The sequence below is a fragment of the Somniosus microcephalus genome, chromosome 15 (genome assembly GCF_052327205.1).
Source record: "Somniosus microcephalus isolate GS21.2 chromosome 15, FLI_Smic_1.0, whole genome shotgun sequence".
Taxonomy (NCBI): domain Eukaryota; kingdom Metazoa; phylum Chordata; class Chondrichthyes; order Squaliformes; family Somniosidae; genus Somniosus; species Somniosus microcephalus.
The window spans coordinates 14,263,009-14,281,442 of record NC_141001.1 but is presented as its reverse complement, the minus strand read 5'-3'; the positions used below and the strand labels follow the sequence as shown (position 1 = coordinate 14,281,442).

The 18,434-nt window shown below is 45.3% G+C and overlaps 1 protein-coding gene across 1 annotated transcript in view; it reads left to right on the top strand.

Moving 5' to 3' along the window:
* LOC147106553 (tetraspanin-4-like) overlaps nucleotides 1–18,434 on the top strand; it is a 67,710-nt gene that overhangs the window by 12,690 nt on the left and 36,586 nt on the right. Inside the window, exons 2-3 of the mRNA XM_086007508.1 lie at nucleotides 5,094–5,195; nucleotides 18,299–18,430. Coding sequence (XP_085863634.1) covers nucleotides 5,094–5,195; nucleotides 18,299–18,430 — 234 coding nt within the window. The remainder of the gene's footprint in view (nucleotides 1–5,093; nucleotides 5,196–18,298; nucleotides 18,431–18,434) is intronic.

The following is an 18,434-nucleotide window of genomic DNA, read 5'->3' as shown; positions in this document are numbered from 1 at the left end:
ATTGTCACTTACTACGATCTCCGGTATCCCTTGATTACTAAAACTCCTACGCAGGCAGTCGAAAGTAACAGTAGATGAAGCAGAATTTACAGGATACACATCCATCCATTTGGAATGTGCATCAATGATTATGAGGAACATCTTTCCCATGAATGGACCTGCATAATCTACATGTAATCTTCTCCATGGTTTATCCGGCCACTCCCAGGGGTGGAGTGGAGCTGCTGCTGGTGCCTTCCTGTGCACTTGACAAGTGCTGCATGTCTTGACTAGATTTTCTATCTCTTCATCTAGCTTTGGCCACCACAAGTAACTCCTTGCCAATGCTTTCATACGCGAAACTCCAGGATGACACTGATGTAGTTGCACTAGGATAGACTGTCGTGCTGGCTGTGGAATAATCACTCGAGCTCCCCACAACACACAACCATCCTGCACGCTCATCTCTGTCTTCCTGACACTGTATGGTATGAAATCAGTCCCTTCCGGATGTTGTGGCCAACCCCTCATCACATATTCTCGGACTCTAGACAGTACTGGATCTTTACCAGTCCAAGTCCTTACTTGTTCTGCGGTCACAATTGCCGTATCCGTATCCTCCAACATCAAAACTCTGTCCTCTGGAGCTGCACGGATAGGTGTGCCTGGCAGTGGAAGATGGCTCAAGGCATCTGCGTTCCCATGGTACTTGCCCGCCTTGTAAACGATGACATACTCATATGCCCTCAACGTCACTGCCCACCTCTGGATCCGGGGTGACACCATCTGTGGTACTGCTTTCATCTCATTAAAAAGAGATAGAAGAGGTTTATGATCGGTGCATATGGTGAATTTCCTGCCATATATGTACTTGTGAAACCTCTGTAACCCAAACATTACTGCTAACCCCTCTTTATCTAACTGGGAATAGTTTTTTTCGCTGGGGTCAGAGTTTGGGACATAAACCCTATCGGTCTTTCTGTTCCATCTTCCAAGCTGTGTGAAAGAACCACCCCCACCCCATAAGGTGAAGCATCACAAGAGAGAATGATGTCTTTCTCTGCATTGTAGTGAACCAGCACATCCGAGGACAGCATCAGTTTCTTGGACTGTTCAAATGAAACCCTCTGTTCCTCTTCCCACTGCCACTGTGTCTCCTTGCACAGAAGTTTGTGAAGAGGTGCTAACACTGTTGCCAAGTTTGGTAAAAAACCTGTTATAATAGTTCAACAGTCCCAGGTAAGCTTTTAACTCAGTCACATTTGTAGGAGCTGGGGCCTCCTGCAGTGCTTATACCTTCTCCTTGATTGGATGGAGCCCGGTGGCGTCCACTCTATGTCCCAGGAACACGGCCTCATTCCCCAGGAAAGTGCACTTACTCCTCTTGAGCCGTAACCCAGCCTTATCCAATCTTTGTTGTACCTCTCTCAGAGTGCTCAGATGCTCCTGGTCGGTTCTTCCCGTCACCAGAATGTCATCCAGATAGATCGAAACATGTGGAATCCCTTGCAGTACACCCTCGATAGTCCTCTGGAAGATAGCTGGACTAGATGAGACACTGAATGGTAAACGGTTATAGGTAAACAAACCCTTGTGTGTATTTATGGTTACATACTTCTTGGATTCCTCATCTAGTGTAATCTGCAAGTATGCATGACTCATATCCAGCTTTGTGAATTTCTTCCCTCCAGCCAGGTTTGCAAAAAGATCCTCAGTTTTAGGAATAGGATACTGTTCAAGTTTAGACACCCTATTTACTGTCAATTTATAATCTCCACAGATTCTTACCGAATTGTCTGGTTTTAAAACAGGTACAATGGGAGCTGCCCATTCTGAACATTTCACGGGTTCCAGAATGTTCTCTCTCAAAAGACGGTCAAGCTCAGCCTCTACCTTTGGTTTCATGGCATACAGCACAGGTCGTTGTTTAAAAAACCTTGGCAGTGCCTCCTTGTCTACATAAATCTTAGCTGGGGGGCCATTAAATGTTCCAAGTTCTTCCTTGAACACGTTCTCATGTTCCATCAACACGTCTTGCAAAGACAATTGTTTGCCTCCCTCTAGTTGATTTATTGCTCCCCAATCTAATTTAAGTTCTCGTATCCAGCCCCAACCTAACAAGTTTGGCCCAGAACCCGATACTACAACTACAGGTAGCTGTTCCACGGTGTCCCTGTGTTTCACAGTTACAGTAGCTGTACCCAATGTCGCCACTCGTTCACCGGTATAGGTTTTAAGCTGCATAGAGCAAGACTTTAACTCTGGAACTTTCGCACGGTTCCACAATTTTGAGTACTTTTCCCTGTTCATTATGGTAACACCACATCCGGTATCCACCTCAAAGTTCACCTTAGAGTCATTTACTATCAGTTGCAAAGTGATAGGATCCACTTTTGGAATGTCCTCTACCATACTATACAATATGAACATGTCGTCTTCTTTCTCAGCTTCTCCCCTGATGTGATGTGCTCCCTGTTTTTTCACTTCTCTTACTAGGTTTTGCTGTTCTCCCCCTTTAGGTTTGTATACCTCCAGGGTAGCTTTTTCTTGGCATGCACGTTTTATATGTCCTTTTTTTCCACACTTGTGGCACTTTTCCTCCAGAAACCTGCATTCCCTCGCCAGGTGAGCTCCATTGCATCTATAACATGCCTTTACATGCTCACGTTGTGGTTTCCGACTCATATTTAACTTGTGCACAACCAGACCTCCAACTTGCTTTGTCGTAGCCCAGTTTGAACCTTGTATTTCTTTTACATCACAGTTAGCTGTCTCTATGGCTTGAGCAAGTTCCAACACATTTTCATATGTAAGCCCAGTCACGGACAATAATCTCCTCTGCATTCGAGCATCCATTATCCTGCAAACAAGCCTATCTCTCAGCATGTCTTTCAAACTGTTCCCGTAATTGCAATCGTGTGCCAGTTTTCTCAACACCGCTACATAATCCAATACAGTCTCTCCCGGTTTCCTGTTCCGTGAATTAAATTTAAAACGCTGTACAATCTCACTCGGTCTGGGATTGAAATGTTCCTTTAGCAAGTCCACTAAGTCAGCAAATGCTACGTCTCCAGGCTTTTCAGGACTGCATAAGTTTCTCTGTAAACTATACGTCTGACGTCCCACGGAAGTGAGCAAAATAGCTCTCCTTTTTCCGACATCAACTATATCATTTGCTACAAAGAAATGCTCCAGCAACTCTCAGTACTCATTCCAGGTCTGCATCTGAACATCAAAAGCAAAGAGCTGTCCTACCATAGCTGCCATGATGCCTTGATTCAGTGCTTTTCTTTTATTGTTCCTTCTTCAAGATGAGCTCTGTTCAGCCTCGTCGCCAAATGTGATATCCGAGTGGTAAGGTCAGAAACTGAGATAAGCCAGACTTCAGGAACCAAAACTCAACTGTTTAATTATACATATGTAGCAGAGAACATAGCTTTACAGGCTGCCAGCAAGATACTCTATTTCTTACTGTGCGATCACCAAGATGGAGGATCAACCTCTGTGTCATACCCAGAATGCAATGCCACTACCTTAATAAGTGGTGTGCCAGGACATTACCTTAATACTGGTAAATATGATCCCTTAATATTTGTCTCCATCTTGTGGATAACTTAAGCATTAGATCCCAGATTACTATAGAATATGAGGTCAGAAGTTCAGCTCGGGATAAAATAGGATGCCAAGGTTGCGAACAGTCTGGTTCAGCCTCAGACAATGACGAGGAAGAGGGATGGAATCGATGGCGAGGAAATGGAGTTTGTGGCGGGGACTGGGAATCGGTCTCCTGATTCCAGCATTAACTAAACCAGCAGACAGATTCTGTCGTGACTGTTCGCTCATGGTGCCTGATACTTCCTCCAGCATCACTGGGCAGAGCTTGCTATCCACCAGAGAACTCTCCATTATCCTCAGCACAGTGAAAGGGGACGGTATTATATTTTCCAGCAAGTTAGATGCACAGCATCCAGCCAGATCCAAGTCTCGAATGCCGGGCTCTGATTGGAGCAGCATCATTGAGTGGCAGGCCACAGGCTTGTGTCAGGCCCAGCTGATGGCAGAGAGATATTGAAAGGTCGATTATGTCGGAATGTCTCAATTTGTTTTCGTACAATCCCAACGGATTAGTGTTGGATCCCTCAATTAATTCTCATACAATCCATATCTATTTAGCCCAGTCACTTGGCAAGAAAAGGGCAGGCCTTCTCATTTCAATTTGCCTGGGCTTTTGTAGCAACTAATTAGATTGATGTTGGTCTCAGAGCGCGTGTCTGTGTAATTCAGTTTGTTCTGGTTGATAACCATCCTATTCAGGAGCGATGCAAAGGTCACAGGCTGTTCACAAAGGCCCAATTCCACACTGGCTGCTGGGTTGACTTCACCTTTCACCTTTCATCAGGTGATCCAAAAAATAAATTCCTTTTTTATCAGGAGAGGAGACTCCTTGGTGTAACACGCCATGGGTGGCTTCAACATACCTGGCAGCGTGTGAAGGGACCATGGGATCAGGCTCTAATTGGGAGTCATGACACTGGGCCTGTCTACCCTGAGAGTGTCGGAGTGCCTGAGGTGACAGTCACAGTCACAGCAGGAGCACCGAGTGAAGTATCTCACAGCTCAACACTTGGCATCGGCTGTCGTGTGTCACATTGCCTGTCAAGCATTAAAGACGAACAAAGCCTTAAAACTAGCAGAAAGGTCAGAGCGGGCGAACTCTCCCCCCTCCACTTTAGACCACCACCGCTGCCTTCCCCCATCCGCACTCACTCTGCCCGGTTGGATGGGATGCAAACTGTCTGCACAACATTGACACTTCAGCTACAAGGCACCAATGGCTGTAAGTAGCTCACCCGACAGAGGCAAAACATGACTCTCATCCAGTCTGTGGTTTAATCCAGCCTGTTCTCAGACAGCAGCCACTGTTCCATTGTGTTGTATCCTGGATATTCTCCTCACGCTGTGCCCTCATGGTCTCTGATGTTATCTGATCCCCTCTACTTTGTATCACTCACGGGTTCCTGCTGACCTGCCTGTTACTCTCCTATAACTTGAGCCAAAGATTTACTTTGGATCAAAGCTCTGTTAACACAAGCTTCTCTCTTTCCTACTCTCAGATTGATGCTTATGCTCAGGAGGATCTGAAGGAAGGGCTTCGACTGTTCGAGACAGATGGGAATATCGGACTCACAAATGCTTGGAGCATCATACAGACAGATGTAGGTGCACCTGGCTCTCCATGTCACACATCACTGGGGGTGCAGTGGGTTAGATACTGGTCTTTGACATGTCCAAAGTTTCAATCCAGCCCAGACAGACAGGACAAAATTTCCTCTGCCTGTTGGCTGTAAGGGTCCTATGTGAAATCAGTTTAGCCTCAGTCCACTTCTGAGTGGGCATCAGCTTACAACACAAGTTAATACTAAACGGTACACTGTCCCATCAAACACTCCCGGGCCAGGAACAGCATGGGTTAGATACAGAGTAAAGCTCCCTCTACACTGTCCCATCAAACACTCCCAGGACAGGTACAGCACAGGGTAGATACACAGTAAAGCTCCCTCTGTATTGTTAGCAAGCTGAATATAACCTAGTTTTCTTACTGTTAACTGCCACGTGCAGTTTTAACATACAGTTTAACAGTTAAACTGCTGTAAGTAGGTCCCTGACTAGGTGTTAATGACAAAGGCAAAATACTGCAGATGCTGGAAATCTGAAATATAAACAGAAAATGCTGGAACTACTGAGCAGGTCAGGCAGCATCTGTGGAGAGAGAAACAGAGTTAACGTTTTAGGTCGATGACCTTTTGTCAGGTACTGTGTCATATTACTTAAGACTTTTAAGCATAAGTGCCTCCACTTGCTTGAAGTCGAGCTCAGAGTTTCTGAGCTTGAATAATGGCTGGAGTCACTGCAGGGCATATGGGAGGCTGAGAATTTCCTGGAGGGCACATTGCAGCAAGTGGTCACCCCGCAGCTACATGGAGTCCAGGAGGATAATAAGTGGGTGACCATCTGGCCGGGTAGAAAGAGGCAGATAGTGCAAGAAACCGCCGGGACTGTGGCACTCTCAAAATGGTTTTCAGCGCTGGATGCCAGTGAGGGTGATGGCACCTCGGGGAGTGCAGTCTAGAGCACATCCATGGCACTGTGCGGCAAATGACTGCACTGGGAGGCACAGCACAGTGTAGAAATACAGTGGTGATAGGGAATGCGATAGTCGGGGGATAGACAGGCTGTTCTACAACCGGTGACGTGAGTCCCGCATAGTGTGTTGACTCGCTGGTGCCAGGGTGAAGGACATCACTGAGAGGGTGTAGAACATTTTGAGGGGGGAAGGAGAACAACCAGAGGTCGTGGTCCATGTTGCAACCAATGACATAGAAAGGAAAAGGGTTGAGGTCCTACAGAGCTTCAGGAGCTAGGGAGGAAGTTAAAGAGCAGGACCTCAAAAGGTAGCAATCTCTGGATTACTCCCAATGCCATGTGCTAGTGAGTATAGAACAGTAAAATAAAGCAGGTTACCGCGTGGCCGGAAAAATGGTGCAGGAGGGAGGGCTTCAGATTCCTGCGGCCTTGGGATCAGTTCTGGGGCATGAGGGCCCTGTTCAAAATAGACGGGTGGCATTTCAACAGAGTTGGGACCAATGTCCTCATGAGGAGGTTAACTAGTGCTGTGGGGGAGTGTTTAAATTAATTAGGCAAGGGGTGGGTCACCAGGATGAAGCATTGGAGAGGAAATACAAGGTGCACAGAGCACTGGGAGAGGCAAATAGCACCAGAATAAACAGTTGCTCGGAAATAGGAGGGCTCAGGTAGGGGGGAAATGCGAAGCAGATTAAGATGGGTTTAGAATGCATGTGCGTAATTGCTCGGAGTGTGGTAAAGGATAAACCCCTGGTTCGAACAGATTATATCCGTGCATTTTAAAAGAATCTAGGGAAAAGATAGCAGAGGCAATATTACTCATACTTATTAATTCATTAGAAAAAGGTGTTGGACTGGAGGATAGCTAATGTAATACCGATATTTAAGAAGGGAGATAGATTATGTCCAGGGAACTACAGACCAGTCAGCTTAACATCGGTGGTAGGAGAAATAATGGAATCCCTACTAAAGGAGAAAATAGAAGAACATCTAGAAACCAAACATATAATAATGAATAGTCAGCACTGATTTCAAAAGGGAAAGTCTTGCTTGACCAACCTCATTGAGTTTTTTGAAGAGGTAACAGAGAGAGTAGACAAGAGTAATGCAGTAGGTATAATTTATCTAAATTTTCAAAAGGCCTTCGAAAAGGTACCACATAATAGACTAATGAATAAGGTCAGAGAATGCAGAGTCAGGGGACAAGTAGCAGATTGGATAGTTAGCTGGCTTCAAGACAGGAAGCAGAGAGTAGGGGTAAAGGGTAGCTATTCACAATGGCCGGTGGAAAGTGGGGTCCCACAAGGATCAATGCTGGGACTACTATTGTTCACAATTGATACCAGCGATTTAGACTTTGGAATCAAAAATAAAATTTCTAAAATTGCGGATGTCACCAAATTGGGGAGGATAGTCAGTATTGAGGAGGACTGTAACTAATTACAAGAGGACATTAATAAACTTGCAAAATGGGCATATAATTGGCAAATTAAGTTCAACACAGATAAATGTGAGGTGTTACATTTTGGTAAGAAAAATAGGGAGTTCACATATTACTTGGAAAATACAAATCTAAACGGAGTAGAGGAGCAAAGGGATTTAGGGGTACAAATACACAAATCACTGAAAGTATTGACACAGGTTAACAAGGCCATAAAAAGCAATCCAAGCACTAGGGTTTATTTCCAGAGGGATAGAATTGAAAAGTAGTGAAGTTATGCTAAACCTGTATCGAACCTTGGTTAGACCACACTTGGAGTACTGCGTACAGTTCTGGTCACCATATTATAAAAAGGATATAGAGGCACTGGAGAGGGTGCAGAGAAGACTTACAAGGATGATACCAGAAATGTGAGGTTATACCCATTGGGAAAGGATGAACAGGCTGGGTCTCTTTTTTTTCTCTTGAAAAGAGAATGAGGGTGACCTAATAGAGGTCTTTAAAATTATGAAAGGTTTTGATAGAATAGATACAGAGAGTGTTTCCACTTGTGGGGAAGAGCAAAAACTAGAAGCCATCAATATAAGATAGTCACCAAGAAATCAAATAGGGAATTCAAAAGAAACGTCTTTACCCAGAGAGTGGTGAGAATGTGGAACTCGCTACCACAGGGAGTGGTTGAAGCGAATAGTATAGATGGATTTAAAGGGAGGCTAGATAAGCATATGAGGGAGAAGGGAATAGAGGGTTATGCTGACAGAGTTAGATGAGGAAAGACAGGAGGAGGCTCGAGCGGAGCATAAACGCCAGCATGCACTGGTTGGGTCAAATGGCCTGTTCCTGTGCAGTATATCCTACGTAACCCTATGTAAATAAGTTTAGTGAGCTACAAGCACAAGTAACCACATGAGATTATGATATAGTGGCAAATGCAGCGACCTGGCTCAAACAAGGGGAGGAATGGACACTTAATATTCTTGGCTACAATGATTCAGAAACGATAGGGAAGGAAAAAAAGGAGGGGGGGTTGGTTGCTGTTTTGATCAAAGATACTATTACTGCACTGGAAAGGAATTTGAGTGTTCAATGACAGAATCTATTTGGTTAGAATTAAGGAACAATAAGGGAGCTGCTACACTACTGGGTATACACTGTAGACCACCAAATAGTGGGAAGGAGATAGAGGAGCAAATTGGCAGGCAAATTACAGAAAGCTGCAAGAACTATAATGCAGTGATAATGGGGACTTCAATTATTCCAATATTGACTGGAATAGTAACAGTGTAAATGGCAAAGAGGAGGAATTCCTGAAACCGTGTACAAGAGAACTTTCTTGACCAGTGTGTTTCCAGCCCAACAAGGAAGGAAGCTGTGCTGGATCTAGTACTGGGGAATGAAGTGGAGCAAGTGGAGCACGTTTCAGTGGGAAAGCGTTTGGGAAACAGTGATCATAATATACAGTAGTTAAGGAAAAGGACAAGGAAAAATCAAATGTGAAATGTAGAGGAGGGCTAATTTCAGTGAGTTGTAAAGGGATCTGGCCCAGGTGGATTGGAATCAAACAGTAAATGAGCAATGGGAGGACTTCAAAGTGGAGGTCGTTTGGAAACAGAAGGAAACATTCCCACAATGGGGAAAGGAAGGCATCCAAAGCTAGAGCTCCTGGAAGATCGAGATTAAAATGAGACAGAAAAAGGAAGCTTGTGACAAATGTAAGGTTCATCATTCAGTCAAGAACCAAGCTGAATATGGAAAGTGCAGGGGAGATCTAAAAATGGGAATAAGAGGGGCAAAGAGAGAGTATATGAGGATACATCGGCAGGTAATATAAAAGGGAACCCAAAATATTTTTTGATCCTGGGCCCAACCATCTTCAGCTGCTTCATCAGAAGTGGGGATATTCGCTGATGATTGCACAGTGTTGAGTTCCATTCGCAACTCCTCAGATAAAGAAGCAGTCCATGCTCGCATGCAGCAAGACCTGGACAACATTCAGGCTTGGGCTGATAAGTGGCAAGTAACATTTGCGCCACACAAGTGCCAGGCAATGACTATCTCCAACAAGAAAGCATCTAACCACCGCCCCTTGACATTCAATGGCATTACCATCACTGAATCCCCCAACATCACCATTGACCAGAAACATAACTGGACCAGCCACATAAATACTGTGGCAAAAAGAGCAGGTCAGAGGCTGGGTATTCTGCAGTGAGTGTCTCACCTCCTGACTCCCCAAACCCTTTCCAACATCTACAAGGCACAAGTCAGGAGTGTGATGGAATACTCTCCACTTGCCTGGATGAGCGCAGCTCCAACAACACTCAAGAAGCTTGACACAATCCAGGACAAAGCAGCCCGCTTGATTGGCATCTCATTCACCACCTTAAACATTCACTCCCTCCACCACCGGCGCACCGTGGTTGCAGTGTGTACCATCTACAAGATGCACTGCAGCAACTCGCCAAGGCTTCTTCGACAGCACCTCCCAAACCCGCGACCTCTTCCACCTAGAAGGACAAGGGCAGCAGGTGCATGGGAACACCACCACCTTTCCCTCCATGTCACACAGCATCCTGATTTGGAAATATATCACCATTCCGTCATCGTCGCTGGGTCAAAATCCTGGAACTCCCTTCCTAACAGCACTGTGGGAGTACCTTCACCACACGGACTGCAGCGGTTCAAGAAGGTGGCTCACCACCACTTTCTCAAGGGCAAATAGGGATGGGCAATAAATGCTGGCCTTGCCAGTGACGCCCACATCCAGGAACAAATTTTAAAAAATCCTAACCAATCGCTGCGTAAATTTTTTTTTCCTCATGTCGCCTTTGGTTCTTCTGCCAATCACCTTAAATCTGTGTCCCCTGGTTCTCGACCCTTCCGCCAATGGGAACAGTTTCTCTCTATCTACTCTGTCTGGACCCCTCATTATTTTGAACACCTCTATCAAATCACCTCTCAACCTTCTCTGCTCTAAGGAGAACAACCCCAGCTTCTCTAGTCTAGCCACGTAACTGAAGTCCCTCATCCCTGGAACCATTCTTGTAAATCTTTTCTGTACCCTCTCTAAGGCCTTCACATCCATCCTAAAGTGCCAGAATTGGACACAATACTCCAGTTGGGGTCGGACCAGTGTTTTATAAAGGTTCATCATAATTTCCATGCTTTTGAACTCTATACCTCTATTTATAAAGCCCAGGATCCCATATGCTTTTTTAACCGCTTTCTCAACCTGCCCTGCCGCCTTCAACGATTTGTGTACTCCTTTTAGAATTGTGCCCTTTAGTTTATATTGCTTCGCCTCGTTCTTCCTGCCAAAATGTATCACTTCGCACTTTTCTGCGTTAAATTTCATCTGCCACGTATCCGCCCATTCCACCAGCCTGGCTATGTCCTCTTGAAGTCCATCACTATCCTCCTCACTGTTCGCTATCCTTCTAAGTTTTGATTTAATCTGCAAGTTTTGAAATTGTGCCCTGTACACCCAAGCCCAAGTCATTAGTATATATCAAGAAAAGCAGTGGTCCTAGTACTGACCCCCGGGGCTCTGGGCTCTCGGGCCTACCTTTATCTCGGGCCGCTCCTCTCGCTCTCAGGCCTATTAACTTAGAGTCCTTGGGTTTGTGGCTCCAATCCTCCATTTCAGTTAAACGTCTCAACTGCCTTTGTCCTCTCCACCAAATTCCTGTGTTCACCAAATTCTTCCACTCTGCTTGCGAGCCACTCCGATTGCGTTCACCCAGCTCTGTCTCCAAGCTCTGTGCTCAAGCTATTAAATAGTAAAAGAGTAGTCAAAGGAAGGGTGGGGATGATTAAGGACCAAAAAGGAGACCACCTTATGGAGGCAGAGGGCGTGGCTGAGGTACTAAATGAATATTTTGCATCTGCCTTCATTAAAGAAGAGGATGAAGTTAATGTTGCTGTAAAGGAGGAGGTAGCAGAGAAATTAAAAAGGAAAAAAATAGCTAAAGAGATATTGAAAAGGTTGGCATCGTTCAAAGTAGAAAAGTCACCCAGTCCAGATGGGATGCATCCTAGGTTACTGAGGGAAGTAAGGATGGAAATTGCAGAGGCTCTGGCTACAATCTTCCAATCCTCCTTAGCTATGGGAGTGGTGCCAGAGGACTGGAGGATTGTAAATGTAACACCACTGTTCAAAAAAACAGAGGGTTAAACCTGGCAATTACAGCCAGTTAGTCGAGTGTCGGTGGGGAAACTTTTAGAGACAATAATCCAGGACAAAATTAATTGCCACTTGGAAAAATATCGGCTAATAAATGACAGCCAGCATGATTTTGTTAATAGGAAATTGTGTTTGACTAACTTTAATCAGTTCTTTGATGAAGTAGCAGAGAGGGTTGATGAGGGCAGTGCAGTTGATGTTGTGTATCTGAACTTTCAAAAGGCTTTTGATAAAGTACCACATAATAAACTTATTAACAAAATTGAAGCCCATATGATTTAAGGGACAGTGGTTGCATGGATCCAAAATTGGCTAAGGGACAGAAAGCAGGGTGGTGAACGGTTGTTTTTCAGATTGAAGATGTGCTCAGTGGAATTCCCCAGAAGTGGGTGTTGGGACTACTGCTCTTTTTGATATATATTAATGACCAGAGTTTGCAGATGACACAAAGTAAACAATGAGGAGAATAGACTTCAGGAGGACACAGACAGACTGGTGAAGCAGGCAGACACATGGCAGGTGAAATTTAACACAGAGAAGTGTGAACTAAATGGTGCAATTTTAAAGTGGGTGCAGGAAACACAGAGACCGCACAGTCTTTGAAGATGGTGGGACAAGTTGATAAGCCTCTTAAAAAGGCACACGGATCCTGGGCTTTATAATAGAGGCATAGAGGACAAAAGCAAGGAAGTTATGCTAAACCTACAGAAAACACTGGTCAGGCCCCAGATGGAGTATTATGTCCAATTCTGGGCACCGCACTTTAGGAAGGATGTCAAGGGGTTAGAAAGGGTGCAGAGCAGATTTACTAGAATGGTACCAGGAATGAGGGATTTCAGTTACACGGAGAGACTAGAGAATTTGGGGTTGTTCTCCTTAGAGCAGAGAAGGTTAAGAGGAGATTTGATAGAGGAGTTCAAAATCTTGAAGGGTTTTGAGAGAGTAAATAAGGAGAAACTGTTTCCAGTGGCTGAAGGGTCGGTAACCAGAGGACACAGATTTAAGGTGATTGGCAAAAGAACCAGAGGCGACATGAGGAAACAAATTTTTACACAGCGAGTTGTTGTGATCTGGAATGCGCTGCCTGAAAGGGTGGTGGAAGCAGATTCAATAGTAACTTTCAAAAGGAATTGGATAATTTCATTGAAAAGGAAAAATTTGCATGGCTCTGGGGAAAGCAGGGGAGTGGGACTAATTGGTAGCTCTTTCAAAGAACCGGCACAGGCACAATGGACTGAATGTCCTCCTTCTGTGCTGTATCATCTGATGATTCTATGATCTGATTCTATGAGTAAAGTTCCCTCCACAGTGTCCTGTGAAATACTCCCAGGTCATTTACAGCACTGGTTAGATACAGACTAGTGCTCTCTCTACAGTGTCCCAGCAAGCATTTCCAATTTTCAATTGCCCATGAGATAGATTAAATATAGCTGGGCCTGCTGAATCTCAGAGTTGGAGTTTCACAGGAGAATTCATGAGTTCCCATTCTTCTGGCTGGAGCTGTCGGACTCTGACTAACCTCGTCTACAGTACAGGAAATTTCAGCATTTGTAGCAGTAGTGAACTCCTCTGTATGGTCTATGCTTATAATGGAGACCTTTCACTCGCATTATCAATGCTAAGTTAGCCCTGATAATTTTCATGTGTGACCCTTGATGGTGAAATTCAGCAGCCTATTCAACCACAATGTAGGGGACAGAGGAACCAGTGTGATGGTGGGGTGGTGGGCACTGGCGGGCAGAGGGCTGGGGAACCAGTGTGGGGCGGGGGGGAATTAGCGGGGGTGGGGAGGGGAGGCACCGTAGTTGAACTTGATCCTGTCCTCACCTAACATCTACGCGTGGATAGTGATCAGGAGCAAGAACCCTGGATAATTCTGCTTTCCCACACCCAGTTCACTGGGCGAGGAGGGCCAGCTCAGGGGTTGCTGCAGCCCATGGCTCTACTGTACTCCAGGAAGCACTCTCAGGCCAGGTGCGCCATGGTTAGACGCTGATGAAAGCTTCACTTTCACTGCTTCACCAAGGACATGTAGGTCAGGGACGGTGCAGGCTATGCTGTATTTTGTGTTTTGACTATGTTAGATTTGAGGGTTTAATCGGGGTTATGGCAGAAGATCAGCGAACCCCCCAGGGAAATTCTACCCCCTGATTTATCATGTTTATCAAGAGTGGCTCAGTTGGCAACACTCTTGCCTCTGAGTCAGAAGGTTGTGGGTTCAAGTTCCACTCCAGAAACTTGAGCACAAAAATCTAGGCTGACACTCCAGTGCAGTCCTGAGGGAGTGCTGCACTGTCGGAGGTGCCATCTTTCAGATGTGACGTTAAACCAAGACCCTGTCTGCTCGCTCAGATGGGCGTAAAAGATCCTATGGCACTATTTTGAAGAAGAGCAGGGGAGTTCTCCCTGATGTCCTGGCCAATGTTTATCCCTGAATCAACATCACAAAAAACAGATGATCTGGTCATTATCACATTGCTGTTTGTGGGAGCTTGCTGTGTGCAAATTGGCTGCTGTGTTTCCTACATTACAACAGTGACTACACTTCAAAATATTTAATTGGCCTAAAGAGCTTTGGAACGTCCCAAGGTCATGAAAGGCGCTATAGAAATGCAAGTCTTTCTTCTTTTTATGTGAAGTTGTACCCCGACTGCCTTTTTAGTGACAGACACAGGAGAAGGACCAAGGCGCACAATGCAAGGTTGGGAAGAGATGAAAGATTCAGTAAAGGGTGAGTGGATCATGCCAGGTCTGGGTTCAAAAAGCTGAAGCATCTCGGAGCAAAGGAAATCATGAGAAGCAACTCTGGAGGTTCTGGAAAAGAACAAATTAGCATTGGAGAATGTTTGATGACTTGAGTTGAACACAGTGTGCGAGGGAGGAGGAAAGGTGCGAAGGATAGTACATCTGAGACTAGCAGGAAAAAGAGAGGATATTCAGAACAACACTGACCATAGCATTAGAGAAAAAGACGATGAGAAGTCGGAGGCTGGAGGTGAAAGGGGCCTATCTGTTAGACAATGGCCCAGTAATTCCGTTCCAAACGCGTGAGTACGGTCGGGGTACTCACGCGTCTGGCCGGAGGAAATGCCGGTTTGCAGCATGCACAGCGCATGCGGAGAAAACCGGCATTTCCAGTCCTCTGAACGAAGGGGTTCAGAGGCACAGCGCGTGCGACTACACAGGCAGCGCGTGCGCAGTGAACTTCGTCGATTTCATTCATGGATTCAGTGAGGGTAAGTCCTTGCAACTTACACATGAAAAAAGCATGTGTAAAGTTGCTCCAGAGGCTGCGGAGGAAGATATATTTTATCGTGGAGCTTCTGAAAGGCAATATTTTTGTTTGGGAAAGGGAGGAAAGTTATTTTAAGAAATGATGAGGTAAGTTTTAAAGTTTAATTTTTTTTTTTTTTAAACGGGTTTTCAGTACTGTAGGTAGAAGGAGCAATTGTGGCTGTGTGAATTGAATTTGCTGTGTTTAATGTGAAAATGACTGTTCTAAAATATATTCTTTTAAGTAATTATGTATGTATGTCCGTATATATTCCTTTACGTATATGTATATATTCCTTTACTTATGTGTATGAATGTATGTATTTAATTATGATTTTCCAATAAGTTACTTTCTCTGAAAGTCATAATTAAATAAATACATTCATACACATAAGTAAAGGAATATATACATACACGCAAAGGAATATATACAGACATACATACATAATTACTTAAAAGAATATATTACTGATGAAAAGTTTCTTTCTTAAAAATGTTGGAGTCATTTTCACATTAATAAACACAGCAAATTCAATTCACATAGCCACAATTGATCCTTCTACCTACAGTACTGAAAACCCGTTTTAAAAAACAAAAATAAACTTTAAAACTTACCTCAGCATTTCTTAAAATAACTTTCCTCCCTTTCCCAGACAAAAATATTGCCTTTCAGAAGATCCACGATAAAAAATATCTTCCTCCGCAGCCTCTGGAGCAACTGTACTCATGCTTTTTTCATGTGTAAGTTGTAAGGACTTAACCTCACTGAAAGCATGAATGAAACCGGCGAATTTTACTGCGGACGCGCTGCCTGTGCAGTCGCACGCGTTCTGCCTCTGAACCCCTTCGTTCAGAGGACAGGAAATGCCGGTTTTCCCCGCATGCGCTGTGCATGCTGAAAACCGGCATTTCCTCCGGCCAGACGTGTGAGTACCCCGACCGTACTCGCGCGTTTGGAAGGGAATTACTGGGCCAACATTTTACATGTCAATAAAATGAAAAATTTAAAAATTGCACGATTTGCCCTCTCGCATCTGCGACTGAGGGTCCAAGGAGGTGCATTGCGCAAGAGGTCATCGTCGTACGTATCCTCACACTGTTCCCTTTCGGGAACTGTATGAAGTGGTGGAAGGATTTCTGGCCACGTTAACGCTCCTTCCGTGACCATAACCATCTTCATACCAGCCATTAGGATGGTTAGTCCTATGGCGTGAGGGTTTTACGGGCTCCCACAACCCATCCGAGGGGGGGGGCCACCCACACCCGCGGACGCAAGTATCCCGCTGGATATCCACCCAGAATTTATAGTTGGAGCTCCGACTCCACTTGCCGGGACTGTCTGGAGCGGGGCTCGAAACCCTACTCCTTCTGGCCCAGCGGCGGGGATGCTTACCGCTATGCAAAAGGCCAACTCTGCGCAAAAGATGACACCCTTACATTTCCTGCACCTTTTCCCTCCCCGTGACTGGAGCCCTATGCTGCCACTTGAAAGACCAAGCTATCATCTGTCCTTTTTGCGGCGCCTTGGACTTCTCATTACCAATGATGAGCAGGCGCTGCACCTCCACCTCATTGAGGAGATTGCTGAGGTCATCATCAGTTCAATTGTGAGTTCTTTTAATGCCGTGAATTGTGCTCATTCCAGCCATTTCACGTTGCTAATCTGAGTGGGCCTTTGGCGTAGCGGTAGCATCCCCGCCGCTGGGCCACACGGCGTAGGGTTTCGAACCCAGCTCCAGACAGTCCCGGCAAGTGGAGTCAGAGTCCCGGCAAGTGGAGTCGGAGCTCCGGCTCTAAATTCTGGGTAGACATCCAGTGGGATATTTGCGTCCGTGGGTGTGGGTGGCCCCCCCCCCTCGTATAGGTTGTGGGAGCCCGTAAAACCCTCCCGCCATAGGACTAACCACCCTAATGGCTGGTACAAAGATGGTTACGGTCACGGAAGGAGCGTTAATCACGGCCAGAAATCCTTCCACCACTTCATACAGTTCCCCAAAGGGAGCAGTGTGAAGACATGTACGACAACGACGTTGCTAATTAAATAAATGGAATGAAAAAAATGCTTTCAGAGCTTTTAAAAGTCTTGAAATCGCTTTAATTCTGTTTAAAACGACTTCAGATTCTTCAAAATAATTTAAACGTTTTTAAAAGTTTATAAAAGTTACCAAAAGCTTCTTAAAAATACAAAAAACCTATTTAAAATGCTGCTCTACATGTAAAAATGTTTTGCAGCTTGTGAGAAACATTGGGGGCGTGTCCTTTTAAAATGAGACCTCAAGGGGCGTGTCTCAGTTGCACTGCGCGCTCCAGGCTTCGCGCTGGCTGCACTCCTGGGCGGCGTGACGTCAGACGCTGCCCGGGAGTCAACATTTTAAAACAGGAATTCCAGGCGTCCCTGAAGCTCAACGGCCGGCGCGTCGGGTAAATGTAGATCGGGGGCTTGCACACGCGGCAAGCCCCCGACCCGAATTTCTGCCCCATTAAGTTTTTTCACTCTATCCTGTGCAAGAGAGTAAGGTTGGCACTGTAATGATCAGTAACCTGTCATTCTAGAATGGTACACTAGGTGGAGCTGTATGTTTAGCTGTATATATAAGAGTGGGCTACCCACGATGCACTAGGCTACCCAGAAGGCAGTAGTCAAGATGGATGCTGTACAGAAGTCCACATGGCTGAATAAAGTGACTAGCTCAAGCTAGCTGTTCATAATGAAAATGTCTATTTATTTATGAACATAACAGGTACTGCAGGAGTCTCTCCAGATAAGAGAGCAGTGTACAGGTCTGGGGAGACTCGGGCTTTATTTAGACGGTTAGGAGTTGTCAGAAGGAAAGAGATGCATTTAGTGCAGAAGCAGAAAACCAAGCTTCTTGGAGACAGTTTTAGTGGAGGAGGAGATGTGGGAGTTCTATTTAAGATCAGAGAAGATGGTTTGGACAAGTATATGAACTGATGGGTTCTTAGTACAGAGTTAAGGGCAATAGGATGGTATTGGAAATGTGGGAGTGAATAGGGTCAACATGAGTAAATATCCCAGGAGAATGAAAGGAAGACAGAGAGAGCGAGGTACAGGATAGGGCTAAGTTCAGAGGCACATGTCACATCGAACTACACGGAAACAAGGCCTTGTGCCCAAGCCGCTCATGCTAGCGTTTATGCTTGTGACAAAGGTGGGAAGTGGATTAGGTTGATGAAAAGTTAATGGTGATGGTCACTCTCTGCTGGAGTTCACGGCCCATTCGCGGACCGCCCTGACTTGTTTACATTGGCTGTTCCAGTTCAGGTGCTGCGGAGTTTCAAACTACACCGACTGGTTTGATGTCTTCAACACCACTCAAGTGCCAGACTCCTGCTGCCGGGAATACAGTGTGAGCTGCGGCCTGCATTCTCCAGACACATGGTGGAAAGATGTAA